Source organism: Pelobates fuscus, chromosome 5 (assembly GCF_036172605.1).
Source record: "Pelobates fuscus isolate aPelFus1 chromosome 5, aPelFus1.pri, whole genome shotgun sequence".
In the NCBI taxonomy this organism is placed as follows: domain Eukaryota; kingdom Metazoa; phylum Chordata; class Amphibia; order Anura; family Pelobatidae; genus Pelobates; species Pelobates fuscus.
In genome coordinates this window covers 79,427,860-79,447,231 of record NC_086321.1, presented here as the reverse complement: position 1 = coordinate 79,447,231, position 19,372 = coordinate 79,427,860, and the positions used below count along the sequence as shown (strand labels likewise).

Sequence of the window (19,372 nt, the reverse complement as noted above, 5' to 3'; positions counted from 1 at the left end):
TCTCAGGGAGGTGAAAACTCCCTGTATTTAATGGCACTCCTGTTTTTTACCTGCATGTATCCTGGCTATTCTTGCGGGACTGTGTGGAAGCGAGAGGCAACCTCATGGCTGGTTCAAATTCTGACTGCCTACTGAGGCCTATTTGCGGTAGTGGCTGAGGCCAATTACAACTACCATCCTAATGTATGAAACAGGGCCTTTTGTTTTATATATTTTTTTCTGATCTGACAAGTACCCAGTGGTTTCACTGTTTATTTTATGCATATGATGGTCTAGCCTGTTTTAGTATCCTTATGTTTTCTTATCTATATTGCATTGGCACATTAAGAGTCTTCTGTGAGTCATTCTAGTGATTCAATGCCTACTCTTGATTAACCATTACCATGTCTAGTAATCCTCTAGTGATTGAATGTCTTATTCTTCTTGAGCACCTAGACATGCTTACCTAACGTTATATTATAAAAATGTGCGATGTAGCAATTGCAATAGCATGGCAATAACGTAGCGCTACTATATGTATATGACCTCAATCTATGTGTATTTCTATGTCAATCTCTATTCCTGTATTGCTGTTGTGGCTTTACAGATTGCCTCTGTATTCTCAAGCACAACAAAAATAAAGAATGAAAAAAAAAAAACATTCTGAGACACAACAGCTCTGAATGATCATGTTTTCACAATTTCCCCAGAATTATATGCTAAATATGGAAATAAACCACAGACTGCATTGACATAACAAGAATGCAACTGCATTGACATAACAAGAATCATTTGTAACCGAGGACAGTTGCCATAGATATCACATGTTAAAGTATAAGAGCTAACAAATATTTAGTGGCATGTTTCTCCCCCATGACTTTACGGAAGACACTGTTTATTGCAGATCATTGGCCTCTGATTCTGTCTTGTAATTTTAAATCTGTTTTTCCAATATTTGGCGGCACACACAGATATCATATCATATAAAGAAAAATTCCTTTAAACTTGGAATTAAGAGTCTTATATTGAATCCTTGTGAAAGGTCTGCAGAAAGTGTATTAGTGCAGGTCAAGCTAACAGCATGTTGAGAGCATCCACTGTTAAAGTGCAGTGACCGTGAATTACCACAGGCTCTATTCTTTTCTTGCTACAAGACCTCATATAGAGTATTTTGCTTGAATCATCTACCTATTCATATGCAAGTTAAAAGCCTATTTTGGAACCCAACAGTGTAGAGAAAATGAAAACTAAAAATAATTCCTTCAAACAAAACGGAGAATATGCAACAGTCCCAGGATGCCGAGCAGCAACATGCACAATTTTGCATGCAATTACAGACACTCTAGCTTTTTTACTGGCTTTCTATGGTTTCTGTTAACAATATTTCAGTGGGCAACATTGGGAGGTATGAAAAGAAGCAGAGGGGTAGGATCATCATGGGGACACTGCTGACAAAACTAGGGAACATAAAAGGGATATGTCATCCCATGGTACATGAAAATCAGGATCATAGGCAGCCCTCTAATGCAGCCAAGTAGGGCTGTCCATTCACACAGTACAGCTGAGGTGGTCTGAAATGGGAGAGATTACCTGAAAAGGTCTAGCTCTTCCAATGTTATGTCTGGTTGGGAACATTAAGGCGAAATAATCTGAGATAATGAGCATCAGGACCCAGCTCATGACAGTTGGCACATATATAACAGCCAGCTGATATACGCAGTCTTTGGAATATTTGTATGGGTGAAGGGTGTTAAAGATATTGCGAAAAAAGTTGAGAGATTCATCAGTAAGACTGATAAGCACAAGTGCAGATAAAAGATCCAGAAGTTCCCAGGCACCAAGAGGTTGGCTGATGGCCTGTCACAGGGAGCCCAACAGGTGGCAATGCAGAGTAAGCACCTGCTTTCCCCAGATGCAGGTGCCTGCTCTGTAGCAATATACCGGACCGGGCTGGGCTGAGGACAGAGTCAGGCAGTGGCGAGGGAGTGCTGTCTGAGCTGATGATCTTCCTGCTCCTTCGCGAGCCCTCTGTGGTGATCCTGGGAGCTGGAATTTGATGTAATTCCAGCCATGCATCACTAAACAGTGTGAGGGAGGAGAAAGAAGAGCATCGAAAACACTGGACCCCAGGGAGAGGAGAAGGTAGGAGAAACAAGCAATACAATGAATTTGTGAGTGTGTGCACGACTGTGTTAGTGTGTATGTGTCTGAAAGTGTGTGTTAATAAGGGTGTCTATCAGTAAGTGTGTGTGTCTGTCAGTAAGTTTGTCTGTTAGTGTGTGCCTGTGTGTCAGTAAGTGTGTCTGTCAGTGTGTATATGTGTGTGTGTGATTGTATGTGTCTAAACTTGAATCACAGTATATAGGAGACATGGGAAATCAAAAGGGGCTGTGTAGATACTGACAAGTAATATTAAAGTACAGAAGGAACTGTATGTTAGAGGCGCTTAAGTGTGTCAAATGTGTCAAATGAAGAACTGCTTCAACACTCTTGTGGGGATCCCTCTCACCCACCTTAAATATGAAAACCAGAAAAAAAAGGAACAAAGGCCACAAGGCAATTCACCTATAGGAGTGGAGCATATAGTGATAACTTGGACACCTACCCTATACAGGGATCGTCTGGTCCTATCTTTACAATGTTATCACATAAATTCCGACATATACATAAAAAGGGGGAAAGAACATAAAAATATATAATAGTGTAAATCTGTGTGGTTGATCTTCTCCGTGAAATAGTTAAATAAATTGTCAACTCACATGTTACAGAGCCTAGGATAGGATAGGCTCAAATCTATTCTGCTTTAGTGCCATCTGGTGGCACTTTCCCCTTTAAGGATATTGGTAGCTTTTCTCAAAATAGGGAGACAAAAAAAATGGTACAGTAGGAGATAATCTGGTGTAATATTTTTGAAATAGAGGTGAGTATATTGTAGCTTTAAATGAGTGCCCACCTTATTCAGAGCCCAAGTACCTGGCCCTGGGTATAACAGCTTGGGTGTCTATAAAGAGGACACCACCCTTATTGGAGCAGGTTGATGAGGACCAGGAACGGACTTCAGTAAAAAGTTAAATGTATTCTATCAAATAACAGCAGTATAAAATACAAATAAATAAATAAAAGAGTGTCCAATAAGATTCCTCTTTATCCGAGACGCGTTTCACCCTTCTTGAGGGCTTACTCAATCAGCAATATTAAGTGCCCTTATGGTAAAAAAAGTTCTATAAGCCCTCCTTTGGGACTTGTAGTAGTTAAAACATAACTTTTAATAAATATATGCGTGATAAAAATTAAATACTTTAAACAGAAAGAAAAAAGGGAAAATACATTTATACACAAATGATAAATAAAATCAGGTAGAGACCCAATTCTTAAACGGTGAAAGCCTGGCAGTCTATCTGACTTTTAACCCAAAATCAATCAGACTCTACAAAGAGGACCATCTACTCTGACGGCATTAATAAATGAGCATGGATAACATGGACATACTCCGGAGAGGATATCTCCATATACTTGTCTTTGTAAACTGGCACTTTACAATAAATGTTACACTATATTTTCTGAGAGATATATATGCATACGAGCATATAATTTTTTTGGGGGGGGGGGGGTGGATCTTGTGTGAGTTCTCGCACTTTTTTTCCCCAGGACTTGACCCCTGGATAAGGTATAACTGTGCCTTTAACTTACTTAGAATTAGAACTCTGTGTATGCAGTTACTGAAAGACAGTCGTCACAATCTTACACTGAGGCCAACTCACTACTGACAGAGATCAATATGGCCGTCACTTTGTGATACTACTGGGAATGTGGATGATGTGATTATGCACAAGCCATTCCCTATGTTCATTAAAGTGTCAGATTTATTTAAGTGCAAGTAGAGTGATGAAAATGTTACAGGGTGAGGCTTGCTTTCGAAGTGGCGTCAGTCAATTTGAAATTAATAGATTTTTTTCAATGTTCTTCTAAAATGCTTGATATTACACTTTTTACCTCTGACCAGATGATATTCTAGCTATTTAAATTTATCCAGAAATACATTTAATGGAGTACTATAAGTACCATAATCACATCAGCTCACAGCAGGGGTGATGGTGCTCTTTGGTTTTAGGTGCATTGATCCACTTGAGTTATATCACACCACTGTAGAAGCTCTCCCTGGCACCCAAAGAATTCACTTCCTCATTATCTGGCCAAAGTCACCCATTCCTTTATGATGACATTAGGCAGAGGGTACTAGGCTGACCCATGGCACTTGAAGTCTATCATTGCCTTCCAATTAGACCAGGCTTTAAATACCAGGTAGATCCCCAGTTTGTGTCAAACCTTTTCAAAACAGGTTGGCAGACAATAGAGATAAGGCACTTGAAGACTCATTGCATTATAAACACAATAAAGTGCTGCTATGGTGAGCTGATTATGCTCCTTATAGTGTCCTTTTAGCTAAGTTATTTTGCCAAATTTCAGCAGTATGTAACATAGTGTCAGGGTTGGTGCTTACATTAAGCCAATTAGGCAGTGTCCTAGGGCGCTGGTGCTCATGAGCTGCCCTTCGTGTGCCGGTGGTTGTATTGGCATCAGACAGATGTCTCCAGGCAACCGTCACTGTCTTGCTCTAACTTGGCAGAGTAAGTACCTGCAAATGCAGGTGCCTCCTCTGCCCAAATATATCACTTACAGGGCATATCTTACTTCCTGAAAAGCTCAATCATGTGCCCTTTAGTATGCAGACAGTTGTGAGTTATCTACTAAGCAACCTAAAGATCAAAATGAAAAATGAAGCCCTTTTCTATTTAGTAGATAGCTCCCTTATCTTTAAATTTGGCAATGACGCATAATGATACTAAATTAGGGAGTTATCTGACATTGTGATATCAAACCATGGGAGAGAGCATTCCGGGGGTTTGGTTTGTATGATGTCCCACCATGGTCCGGACATTAGGTGGCGGCAACATTTTCTTTGTCTTGGGTGGCAAAAATACTTGCTTCATCTCGGTATAGTGTCCTGCAGATAAACAATGGAATGCATTTTGTGGTCTTTTTTACTAAGCTTTCTATTTAGAGCTGAATGGTATGAAATAGTTAAGTTGAAGCACAAACTCACACCCTAAGTCAGAAATAAGCCAGAGTACTCAGCCACATACTACTTGCTCTGCTAGGACTATTATTATACTATTGACATGTGATAAAGTCAGGGCCAGTGTGTCCTATAGGCCAACTAAGAGGCCACCTAGGGCGCTGCTTAAAGGGGGGCACGGGCCGGAGCTTTACTGCACTGCTCGTTTGGCCGCCCCTCTACGTTTAAAAAATTCTACAAATCATGCCGCCGGCCATGTTACCGGGTGCTAGGGACACTCACATGTCTGCTGACTAGCGCCTGGTGTAACACTGGTCCAACGGCATCCACTTCAGCATGCTCAGCCAGTCCCTCCAGAAGGACTCCCATTGCCGTGAGGGTGCCTAAATTTTTCACTCCCGCCCCTTGCCCTGTACATGGGGACAAGTGGGCGGGAACATAGCAGATGCGGGGCTGACACACAGTGAAGGCGGCCAGGCGCAGGGAAACGGCCAGGAACACATGACAAGCAGTCAAATATTTAGAAAGGTAAGTGGGTCAATGGGGAATGTTTATTTGTGAAGAATTTGTATATGTCAGTCTGTATGGGTCAGTGTTTGTCTATATGGGTCAGTGTGTGTCTGTATGGGTCAGTGTGTGTCTGTATGGGTCAGTGTGTGTCTGTATGGGTCAGTGTGTGTCTGTATGGGTCAATGTTTGTCTGTATGGGTCAGTGTTTGTCTGTGTGGGTCAGTGTGTGTCTTTGTGAGTTAGTGTGTGCCTGTATGGGTCAGTGTTTGTCTGTATGTGTCTGCACGGGTCAGTGTGTGTCTGTATGTGTCAGTGTTTGTCTGTGTGGGTCAGTGTGTGTCTTTGTGGGTTAGTGTGTGCCTGTATGGGTCAGTGTTTGTCTGTATGTGTCTGCACGGGTCAGTGTGTGTCTGTATGTGTGTGCATGGGTCAGTGTGTGTCGGCATGAGTCAGCATGTGTCTGCAGTATGGGTCAGTGTGTGTCTGCAGTATGGGTCAGCTTGTGTCTGCGTGTATCAGTGTATGTGTCTGCATGTATCAGTGTGTGTCAGTGCATGTGTCTGCATAAGCCAGTATGTGTGTCTGCATAAGACAGTGTGTGTCTGCATGGGTCAGTGTGTGTGCACATCAGTCTGCATTCATCAGTCTGTGTGCATCAGTCTGCATGGATCAATGTGTGCATCAGTCTGTGTGTTTCAGTGCATGTGCGTCAGTCTGCTTGGGTGAGTGGGTGGAGCGAATGGGGCAGCAACATTTTTTTTTACTAGGGCGGCAAAAATCCTTGCAAGGCCCTGCATAAAGTGATTCCCCCTCTATAGTTGTTCTTCAAATTGAATTAAGAAATAAATCAGAGGATTTCAGCTCAGCATCTTGATGAACTGTGTTAAAAAATAAAACAAAAATAAAGCAAAAAGATGAAGAGAGAGCAGTGGTGAAATAACTACAGCAAAAACACTTGATAATATATTATTATTATCAAGTGTTCTTGCATAGCAAGACCACTTAATGTTATCTCATATATATATTATTATTATTATTATTATTATTATTATTATTATAGCCAAATTTACCACCCTAACTCCTCCCACAGTTTTTACACTACATAGACAGAAATCTACTGAAACGTGCGGATTGTTCCCGATCGGATTGCTATTACTTTGTGGAACGTTTCGCCGAATGGTTCACGGTATATCGTCGTTCTTGTGGCAAAATTGGTCCCACAGGAATGAATGGCAAAATGTTCAAAACTAGAGTGGGAGCTGGCAAAAGCTGAAAAATCAGGACATGATTTCTAAACTGCCACCACTCCCTCATTTTCAAGCCCACCTACACAAATCTTATATCAAAGCGTTCAGCTATCCCTGCTGCCACTAAACATGTCCACGGCTAAGCCATAGTCCTGATGTTTTCACAATATGACCATTTGTTTGCAAATCACGCCGTCCATTGACATTCATTGCAACTCCACTATAGCCAGCTCAAATTTGAAGGGCAATTTCTAAACTGCGACTGTGCCTTCATTTTTAATACTTCAGAGACATACTATGCATCAAAATGTAGGTCTGGGTCTTGTGATTCTCACAATATAAAGCTCTTCAATGTAGGATGTACACAAATCTTATATCAAAATGTTCAGCTATCCCTGCTGCCACTAGAAATGTCCACTGCTAAGCCATAGTCCTGATAGTTTTCACAAAATGACAATTTGTTTGCAACTCACTTCCCACTTCCTTAAACTAAACTTGACCAAAACTGAAATTCTGGTCTTTCCTCCCTCAAGTGTTGTTACTTCTGTGTCTGTCTCCCTCCAAGTCAATGGTGCTACCATTAGCTCCACCACGCAGGCTCGCTGCCTAGGTTTTCTCTTTGACTCCGACCTCTCCTTCAAGCCTCATGTTCAATCTATCGCCAAATCCTGTCATTTCCATCTTTCCGCCCCTACTTAACGCCAGATGCGACTAAGGTGTTGGTCCATTCCACTGTCCTTTCTCACCTTGACTACTGTAATCCGCTTCTCAGTGCTCCCAACTTGCGCCGTTACAGTCCATAATGAATGCGGCAGCGAGGCTCATCTTCCTGTCCGCCCGCATATCCCATGCCTCACCCTTCTGTCAGTCCCTACATTGGCTTCCTATAAAATATAGAGCTCAATTTAAAATTCTGGTTCTTGCTTTCAAATCTCTACATAATGCTGCTCCCACCTATCTATCCTCCCTTATACACAAGTATGTCCCGTCTAGGCCCTTACGATCGACTGAAGACTTACGTCTATCTTCTGTCCGTACTCCCACCTCTGATGCTCGCCTTCAAGATTTCTTGAGGGCTGCACCGTTCCTGTGGAACTCGCTTCCCTCCTCCGTTAGATGCTCGCCCAGTCTCCACTCCTTCAGAAGATCGTTAAAAACCCACTTCTTCATAAAAGCGTATCAATTAAACTGTTAATAGCTCCCAACTGATTCCTCTTCTGCAACTGTCACTAGTCTAATACTATCCTTACCTTTTTGTGTCATTTTACCCCACTCCCTCTAGCATGTAAGCTCATTGAGCAGGGCCCTCAACCCCTCTGTTCCTGTGTGTCCAACTTGTCTGGTTACAACTACATGTCTGTTCGTCCACCCATTGTAAAGCGCTGCGCTATATAAATAAATAATAACAGTTACTCCGCCCACTCCAGTTGTAGACTACTGGTGGAGGCAAGAACACTTCACACAATTTCCCCAGAAATTGTAGCTTTTTTAGTTTTAATTCACTTTGCTAATGTGTACAAAATACCAACGTGCAGGAAAATGCAGCAAAAATATACGACCTTTCACAAATCTAGGTTACAATATTTGTTTATGAACGGAGCAATACTATGTAGCATTGAACTTTTTATTTTAGCCTAAGAGTTTAAGAGCATGAGGCAGCCTGCAATGTAGAGTTTTCTGACAGTGATTACATAGTAGCATGCAGCTATCCATGTGAGATAATATAGGTGTTTCAATCATTTCACAGCGTGAGTGATAGGTTCTCAATATTTTGGGGTGACAACCTGAATCTGATTCACTGCGCCCTGCACATTTGTTCTCTCCTGTTCGTGCGGCTTCACGTAAATTGCCTTGTGTCAACTTTGATAAGACACACTATTCATTTTATTTCTGTTTGTTGCTCCTATACTTGATATTCATAGAAAATAAGGTGCATTTAGATTACATCTATCGGATAATAAATATTTTAAAGCAGAAACAGTTTGTCAGTTTTAAAATGCAGAACAGAAGGTATTTATTTTATGAAGTTTTTTAACTGTGCAGAGTTTAAATTATGTGACATTGTATACTTATTGGAAAAATCAACCAATGTGAAAAAATAACTGGATTATTAGTTTAAGAAAAATTAATGCTTCAAATTAAGTTCCATTAATATGAAGGAGAACTACCAGCAAAGTTAGAAAAAATATGGGAAACTCATGAAACATGTCTATTTTTTACTTTTATTACTCTACTGATTTCCTTTCCTGCAAACTGGGATATGCCCTACATTCAAGGGAGTGCTGGCAAGAGGGTAGTGGGCTGCAGTCTCAAGCCATTCTTTTGAAAATTTAAATAGTGAGAGATGTGTTAGGACTTGTTGTGCAGGTCTGTACTGGTCCATTGGAATATTTCCAAGTGGACTGTTGTATCGGAGACTAACCAAGCTGCCAGATTGATGTCTCTGGAGGTGTGTGCCAGTGACCACAGGGTGAGATGAGACAGTGATCAAGAAATTCATAACACACTCTGGTTGTCATTAGTGTGAAACAGAGCGTGCATCTGTTGAGCATTCAAAGATCTTGTGACTGCTTCTTCATACTGTGCAGATCATACTGATAGAGGTTGAAAAGATATATGACACAACTTGACGGCCTTCACCTGCTAAATCTCTATTAGGGTTTTACATTAAAGTCACAATTGTCGGGAGATCAAGTGAATTCAAGGTCAATTTCAAATTAAATGTTGAAGCCGAACTGGTAAAATTCCTAACTAAGCTATGTTTTAATTTTGGCTACTCAGGCTTTAAATATGAAATTAGCTCTGAATTTGCCTTGTATTCTCACTTTAATAAATAACTCTGGCTGTTAATTTCACATTTTAAACAAGAATAAGCCAAACTGGTAGTATAGCTGACAAGTTGGCTATTTTGGGCTTAGATAGGAAATTAATTTTAAGTTCCAGACAATTCTCACCGTAGTAAATTACCCTGTATACATTGTATGCATTGTATGCTGTCTGTCAGTGCCCCCATCTGTATGGAAGTTATGTGCAAAATTATATTTTTTTCAAAGACTTTATTTTAAAGAATCTAATTACAGAATAAAATATACATCACATAAAACGACAAGTATATAGCCTTCAAAATGTTTTACATTGCAGTGTTGATATTACAGGGCCACTCTACCAAGACCACTGGGTGACTTTCGTGGTCCTTTAAACCTTTAAATAAACCAGAACCAATAGAGGGAAACCAATAAATATAGGTGTGAAGAAGGAGAAAAAGTACAAAGGAGAAAGGGAGAAGGGGCTGGAAAATTAGTACATTAGATGATTCCTATTATCTCCACCAGTGGCCTTTCATTCTAATACAGAGACAACCCCTATAATGTGTACATATATAGTTAAACATTTGCTTGAGGGTTATAGTATGCAATACTATACTAATAGTATACTAATATTTCCCGTATTTGCTTGTCTGAAATAAAATAAAAGTTCTTCTCATACCCAGCTATAATTAACCTCACCAAGTAGTGCAGTCCACCCATTCAAATGAATCTCACAAGCGACTAATGTTAATGTCCACTGTCCACATCAATAACACTCATGGTAGGGTGTGATTCTCATTGGTGTATGTGCATAGTAATCTCATTACTTAAGCCCTCTTCTTAAAATATTACTTTTTGTTGATTTGGAATTTTGAAGAATGTAGTTAAATAGAACATATTGGAAATGTTCTCGGAACAAGTAATATAATTAATGATATATAGTAATTGGAATATGTCATACCAATGGTATTGCACATTACTTCTAAACAAGAAAATAAGAATTTCCTTTTTATAAGTAGGATAATGCAAAATCGTAATTTCTTTTCTTCCTGTTTTACAGTACAAACAAGTAGAGCAATACATGTCGTTTCACAAACTGCCTTCTGACATGAGACAGAAGATACACGATTATTATGAGCACAGATATCAAGGAAAAATATTTGATGAAGACAATATTCTAAGTGAACTCAATGATCCACTGAGAGAGGTAAGATACATCAACTAATATATTTACTTCAATGTCAACTTTGTTATGTAGCTTGCAACCAGAAATTCATTGCAAGACATTATATACAGTGAGGGAAAAAAGCATTTCTTAATGACTTGGAGATGATCTGCAAAGAGGAGTGGGACAAAATCCCTTCTGAGATGTGTGCAAACCTGGTGGCCAACTACAAGAAATGTCTGACCTCTGTGATTGCCAACAAAGGTTTTGCCACCAAGTACTAAGTCAAATGGGTCAAATTCTTATTTCACTTATTGACATGCAAATCGATGTATAACTTTTTTGACATGCGTTTTTTGGATTATTATTTTTTTTTGTTATTCTGTCTCTCACTGTTAAAATACACCTACCATTAAAATTATAGACTGATCATTTCTTTGTCAGTGGGCAAACGTTCAAAATCAGCAGGGGGTCAAATACTTTTTCCCCTCACTGTAATCCCTGCAGTGCGATATAGTCTTACGTGCCACTTAACACTGCATGAAATGTATGGAGCACATGAACACATAATTATTACAAGATCTCAAATAGTACACATGCTGCTAACTAAACAGACACGTATGACATTTATATGGTCATTGGCAAGTGTATTCAATTAAAAAACATTTGAAATGGAGATACTTCCTGCTTTCATGCCTAAATAATGCACTCTCTAGTCAATTAACTTGATACTAAAAAGTCACTCAAAAAGTCACTTACAAATTAATTTTTTTTCTTTTGCAACAGCAAGTGTTTTTAAAAGGACTTTGAATTTTTTTAAAAAATAACCCTGCATTTCAGTTGCTAGGTGATCCCCATTTGCAAACTGTTAGGTAACCAACATGCATACCTGTGTGCCCTACAACCAATCAGAAACTAGAGTAAAGGGGGCAAAAGGGAGGATATCAACTATGTAATACAGCCCACCATGTTTTAGCCTGTTAATAGTTGCTGTCTGAGATGATAGTTGTACATAACATGGGTTGCTTTTCACTCCAAAACTGCCAATCTAAGTCTTGTTGGTCTAATACAACACTACATAGACTCCTGGGCTGCAACAATAGATTCATGGAAACATATCTAGCAGCATTGTAAAGTGAGATGAGTTTGTAGTATAGATTCATAAAGCAGGACATACCTGGATTCACTAGCTACTACTCACACATGAAATTAAACTAAAACAAAAAGCCATTCACAAGTAAATTGAAACAATTTTGTTTTTTTCCATGCATTTGATTCCTCTTAGGAAAAGAAATAGGAGGTTTGCATGTGTGCAAATCCTAGTATATGCCATCATGCAAAACAAATACAAGAAACATACCCTGATTTCAAACTCCCAAACACAAATGACCAGAAACATACCCTGCTTTCAAACTCCTAAACACAATTATCAAGAAACATGCCATGCTATCAAACTCCTAAACACCAGTAACAACAAACATACCCTGCTTTTAAACTCCCAAACACAAATAACCAGAAACATACTGTGCTTTTAAACTCCCAAACACAAACTACCAGAAACATGCCCTGCTTTCAAACTCCTAAACACGAGTAACAAGAAACTTACCCTGCTTTCAAACTCCCAAACACAAATAACAAGAAACAACCCTAATTTAAAACCCCCAAACACAAATAAAAAGAAACATACCCTGCTTTCAAACTCCCAAACACAAATAACCAGAAAATAGCCTGCTTTCAAACTCCCAAACACAAATAACAAGAAACAACCCTAATTTAAAACCCCCAAACACAAATAAAAAGAAACATACCCTGCTTTCAAACTCCCAAACACAAATAACAAGAAACAACCCTAATTTAAAACCCCCAAACACAAATAAAAAGAAACATACCCTGCTTTCAAACTCCCAAACACAAATAAACAGAAACTTACTCTACTTTCAAACTCCTAAACACAAATAAAAAGAAACATACCCTGCTTTCAAACTCCTAAACACAAATAAACAGAAACTTACCCTGCTTGCAAACCCCCAAACACAATTAACCAGAAACATAACATGCTTTCAAACTCCCAAACGCAAACAACAAGACACATACCCTACTTTCAAACTCTCAAACACAAATAACAAGAAACATACCCTGCTTTCAAACTCACAAACACAAATAACAAGAAACATACCGTGCTTGCAAACTCCCAAACACAAATAACCAGAAACATACCGTATATACTCGCGTATAAGCCGAGTTTTTCAGCACATATTTTGTGCTGAAAAATACCAACTCGGCTTATACTTGAGTCAATAGTCGGTATTATGGCAATTTGCATTGCCATAATACAGACTGGGGGCTGTGGGGGCTGTCAGAGCTGTAACTTACCTCTCCTGCAGCTCCTGTCAGCTCTCTCCTCCTCCGCGCCATCCGTTCAGCACCTCGGTCAGCTCCCAGTGTAAGTCTCGCGAGAACCGCGGCTCTCGCGAGACTTACAGTGGGAGCTGACAGAAGAGCTGAACGGACGGCGCGGAGGAGGAGGGAGCTGACAGGAGCTGCAGGAGAGGTAAGTCACAGCTCCCTGCCAGCCCCCCTCTCCCCCCCACTGAACTGCCAATGCCACTGGACCACCAGGGAGTAAGAGCCAAAAAAAAGGGGGGACAAAAAAAAATAATAATAATAAAAAACAAAATAATAATATTAAAAAATAAAATAATAATTAATAAAATAATTAATAATAATATAACAATCAAAATGCCCACCCCCACCAACACATACACAAACACACACTGCATCACACACACACTTCATTCATATACACACACTGCACTCATACACACACTGCACTCACACACTGCATTCATACACACACTGCACTCATACACACACACACTGCACTCATACACACACACACTGCACTCATACACACTGCATTCATACACACACACACTGCACTCACACACACACACACTGCACTCACACACACACACTGCACTCATACACACACACTGCACCCACAATATACACACACTGCACTCACACACACACACACTGCACTCATACACACACACTGCACTCATACATACACACTGCACTCATACACACACACTGCACTCACACTGCACTCATACACACACACAACACTCATATACACACACACTGCACTCATACACACACACACTGCACTCATACACACACACACACTGCACTCATACACACACTGCACTCATACACACTGCACTCATACGCACTGCACTCATACACGCACACACAATGCACTCATACACACACACTGCACTCATACACACACACTGCACTCACACTGCACTCATACACACACACACACACTGCACTCATACACACACACACTGCACTCATACACACACACACTGCACTCATACACACACACTGCACTCACACTGCACTCATACACACACACTGCACTCATACAAACTGCACTCATACGCACACTGCATTCATACACACACACTGCATTCATACGCACACACTGCATTCATACGCACACACTGCATTCATTATATACACACACTGTAAATAAATATTCAATTAATATAATTTTTTTAGGATCTAATTTTATTTAGAAATTTACCAGTAGCTGCTGCATTTCCCACCCTAGTCTTATACTCGAGTCAATACGTTTTCCCAATTTTTTGGGGTAAAATTAGGGGCCTCGGCTTATATTCGGGTCGGCTTATACTCGAGTATATACGGTACTCTGCTTTCAAACTCCCAAACACAAACTTGCAGAAACGTACCTTGCTTTCAAACTCCTAAACACCAGTAACAAAAAACATACCCTGCTTTCAAACTCCCAAACACAAATAACCAGAAACATACCCGACTTTCAAACTCCCAAACACAAATCACCAGAAACATAACCTACTTTCAAACTCCCATACACAGATAACCAGAAAAACATACCCTGCTTTCAAATTCAAAAACACAAATAACCGGAAACATACCCTGCTTTCAAAGTCACAAATACAAATAACAAGAAACTTACCCTGCTTTCAAACCCGCAAACACAAATAACCAGAAGCAAAGCCTGCTTTCAAACTCCCAAAAACAAATAACCAGAAGAAATACACCCTGCTTTCAAACATCCAACCACAAATATAGTATTAGAAGGGAGAAGCACTACACATTTAAATCAATCCACCTCTACGGTAGCCACAAACAGCCACAGGTCTACAAAGAAATCCTGGGAAGTACTCAAACTCCCAGGGGTTAAATTGAGTAAGTAGATGCAATTAAAAGACTCTTGATTATGTAGGAAAATCTTGTGGCTATAATTAGTTATAATCTAGAGATAGAAAAAAATAAATAAAAATCAACTGAAGTAAATTCCAGCAATACCCACAGTACTAAGGTAGATTCTGTGGTTTATACAGGAAAAGTCATGATGATAACTCCAAACCCAATACTGGTGCTGAGTGGGTTAAGGTTAACCATAAAGAAGCCCTAGGTACTAGTAGTTCACAATTTATTGGTTTACGTATTACTTCGTATAGAACGTTTATGTAAACTCAATTTTAGATGTAGGAGTAAAACAAAATACCCAAACATAAATCAACGGGAAATAGTCCTAGTGCGGCTATATTTAGTTGCACAGCTGGTAGAGATAGAAAAAGATCAACTGAAATAAATTGCGAGCCAGTAGCTCCCTCCTTGTAATAAACTGAACGAACAAACAAACGAACACCAACATTCTGCTGAATTAATGAATAGACAAAATTCCTGTCAGAATTCCGGACACTAGCGAATGCCCACGTGTTTAACTGGACATGCGCAGTTATTTCATAGTGCTATCTAGTGTGGGCCGGTGATGTGTTCCACAGGGCCTTCATCTGCCCACACAAAGTTGGCGGCACCCAGGACATGGGTTCAGTTTAGGGGCATTTGGGGATGACTAAGGGGACAATTAGATGTAGTAAAAAACAAACAAAACGGATGTGGCCATGACAGTGCCGCTTTAAATGAAAGCAAAAAAACCAGGATGATTTGTTCTATCGGGAGCAGAGCTATGTCTTCAATGTCCCTTTAATGTTTCAGCAAGAAAATTTAATGTTAAAAATACAGAACTGGTTTTAATCAGTCATGACTGTTAAGATCACGAATAGTGTTTTAAGTAAAGCAATTTTGATCAGCTAATTTGACAACTTTTAAATAAAATGTGCATTGTGGAAAGAAGTAAGAACACGGAGTTATAGCAATTACTTTACTTCTAATAACATGCAAAAATCCAGAAAATATATTTGGTTGGAAAATGGAAGAATAGATTGCCTTCTCAGAGTGTACTTTGCAACACTCCGTATGCTCCAGGTGCGTACCTCTAACCTTGGAGACACACTAGCAATCTAAAAGTAGATATAAGTCTGACATTGCTTTTTGTAAATTCTACCCATTGCAACAAAAGAGTTACCGTTGTTTTATCTATCATGTCATCTGGATGCCTTAAAAAGCTGGTTCTGTCTCTAATAATATGTCATGCATTTTTTATTTAATTGATATCCACCCACAAAAGCCCAGTAGCAGTAATGCCATTTCATTCACAGATATAATACAACCTATAAGGTAGAGTGAAGTAATTTGATTTATGATAAACAGTACAACATGTTTGTATTCTTCATTGCTTAATTGCTTCCATGTAACATTATAGGTATTAATAGTACCACTGAAACTCTGATCTCTTTTTCCTTCTACTATAACAAATAAATGCCCCATGGAATCTGTTGGCGCTATGTAAATGGCAATAATAATAATAATATAGGTTTCATTCTGTCCAACTCCATTCAGTTTACCCCTCTTTGCATTTATAAATTAGAGTTCAATAATATTACTTGCCTCTTTTCCAGTACCAGGACGCCTGGATAGTCTTGGATATTAACATATTTTTTGTATAAAGGAATAATTTAGTGACAGGAATACAAACATGTTTAACTGTCACTATAGCTGTAATATAATTATGTAGCCTCTCATCCCCCCTATTTCTAATGTAAAAGGTAAGTTTACTTCCCTTTATTCCAGCCCACCGCTGCTGGCTCCACCCTCGATCTGCCTCCTTGACTGAAATGATCAAAATGATGATCTCAGCCAATCCAATGCTTCGACGTCTCCATGCAGAGTGTTGAGACGCTAAACATCAGTGCTGCACATTGAGCATCACTGACCCAGGAAGCACTTCTAGTAGTCGTCTGAGTGACAGCCACTGGAGGCTGTCCCTAGGCAGTAATGTAAACACTGACTTTTCTCTGAAAAGGCAGTCTATACATTAAAATACCTGCGGGGACATGCGGTAGACACAGAAATAACCACATTAAGCTGTAGTTGTTCTGGTGACTTTAGAGTCCCTTTAGCATTTTTTTAAGTGTATTGTTATACCTTTAGTTTTTTGCTAAATTAAAAAAAATCTATAAAAAATATAAATCTTTTGATACCAAATATCTCTAGAACGTCTCCTTTAAGCTTGTCTGATTTTTTCATTGTACACTGAGCATATAATATCCAGCGGAAAATTCTTGGCACACAAGCACAGAATCAATTATTTCAATCATTCCTTGTGAGCCATTTGTTTTCCTATCTCTTTCCTACTCTGTCTTATTTTTAGCATTAGGGTAATACCTCCCTTTAATCAAGGAAGAAAGCAGAATATACTGTAAGACGTGAACATATTTATTTCTCTCATCCATAAAACAATTCAATATTTTACATTAAAGAAACACTGTAACAGTGGAAAGCAATCTCTTCAGTGAAGAGAACTGATTGACTAATGAATTCAGCTCTGGGTGGGAAGCTCCAACATATGTTCAATTATCTATCATACATCATGTTTGGAGAGTGGAGAGAAAGAAAAAAATATATAGAAGACGGGTTTGTGGCATTTCTTCAAAGCATGATTCCTGTCATCGGTTTCTTTCATTCCGGCTTTGAAGATGCAAAAACTGTTTTATTCACTATATATTTGACATTATAACAATGCAATGATCTAATGTTTGGTGTAGATTAACAGAATGCATGCAATTTTTATACACCATTCCGAATTAATTTAAATTATTTCCCTATACGTAGAAGAAATATATAAAAAATAAAAAAGTAAAGTTAACTTTTTGTATATTCCCACTAACATTATAATTTAATAACAGATAACAGATCTAATAGCTGATTTAAAATGCACTATAATGATAATAACTAGTATTTAAATAGCACCTTTCCCTCAGTGGGATTCAAAGGGCTTTTAATTGTACAGTCTCAGAATTAACCAAATCGGCAGCTGAATAGTAATAGATGTTATTATTACCCTTGGCGCTTGGTACTTATTTTATTGACCTTGGAAGGATGAAGGACTGAGTTGACCCTACTGGGATTTGAACAAGTGATGTGACCTTGCATTTTTGAACAGGCTTTGTAGTCAGGGAATTCACCAACTGAGATACCTCCCTTAGCCTCTTTAGAAGGGGTTAAAACATACCTTATTTCCAGCGCCATGCCAGTCATCTGGCCCTGGCTCCGCCCCCGATCCACCTCCTTGGTGACATCATCAGAAGTTACGATTTTTTTTGCAAATCTAATGCTTTCCCTAGGGGAAAGCATTGGATTGGCTGAAATCAGAAAGGAGGAGGGATGGGGCAAGGCCAAATATAGTTTTAGCCAATTAGCACCTCCTCATAGAGATGCATTATTATTATTATTATTATTATTATTATTATTGCTATTTATATAGCACCAACAGATTCTGTAGCGCTTTGCAATATTATGAGAGGGGGATTTAACTATAAATAGGACAATTACAAGACAACTTACAGGAACGATAGGTTGAAGAGGACCCTGCTCAATGAGCTTACATTCTATAGGAGGTGGGGTGTAAAACACAATTGGACAATAGGAAACAATATTAATCAATGCATCTCTATGAGAAAATGTCAGCATGGAGACTCTGAATGTCTGTGCTGCCTACTATGCAGCACTGCCCCAGGAAGCATCTCCAGTGGCCATCTGAGGAGTGGCCACTGCAGGTATCCCTAGGGGGCAATGTAAACACTGCCTTTTCTCTGAAAAGGCTGTGTTTACATCAAAATGCCTGCAGGGAATGATCTTGCTCACCAGAAAAACTACATTAAGCTGTAGCTGTTCTGGTGACTATAGTGTTCCTTTAAAGGAAATCTGTAATTTTACTTGAAATTGGAAACTGGAAACTGGACACTACTGAATAAAAAATGAAAATCACCTATTACACATATAAAAAAGGGTTACAACAACCATCATAACCACTACATCTCGCTATAGTGGTGTTGATGACAAAAGTACCCTAGTGCTATTACTAGTTTGCCCTCTTACCTAGTCCTGCGAGGCACCAATTCTCTGATGAAGGCAGATTTTCAATGAGGTTTACGATGAGGCTGTATGTCGATCCTGCTGCTCATTCATTGGCTAAGAGTGTCAATGTAGAGAACTGACATTAACCAGTCTGGAATGTTTGTTTCGGGCTGAATAATGAGAAGTGTGGACTTCTACAATTAAAGGGATTCTATAGTGCTAGGAATACAAACCTGTATTCCAACACTATAGTGCCATTTGGTACCAC

The 19,372-nt window shown here is 39.2% G+C and overlaps 1 protein-coding gene across 1 annotated transcript in view; it reads left to right on the top strand.

The window, feature by feature from the left end:
* HCN1 (hyperpolarization activated cyclic nucleotide gated potassium channel 1) overlaps positions 1-19,372 on the top strand; it is a 406,158-nt gene that overhangs the window by 353,300 nt on the left and 33,486 nt on the right. The window contains exon 5 of the mRNA XM_063456876.1: positions 10,681-10,827. Coding sequence (XP_063312946.1) covers positions 10,681-10,827 — 147 coding nt within the window. The remainder of the gene's footprint in view (positions 1-10,680; positions 10,828-19,372) is intronic.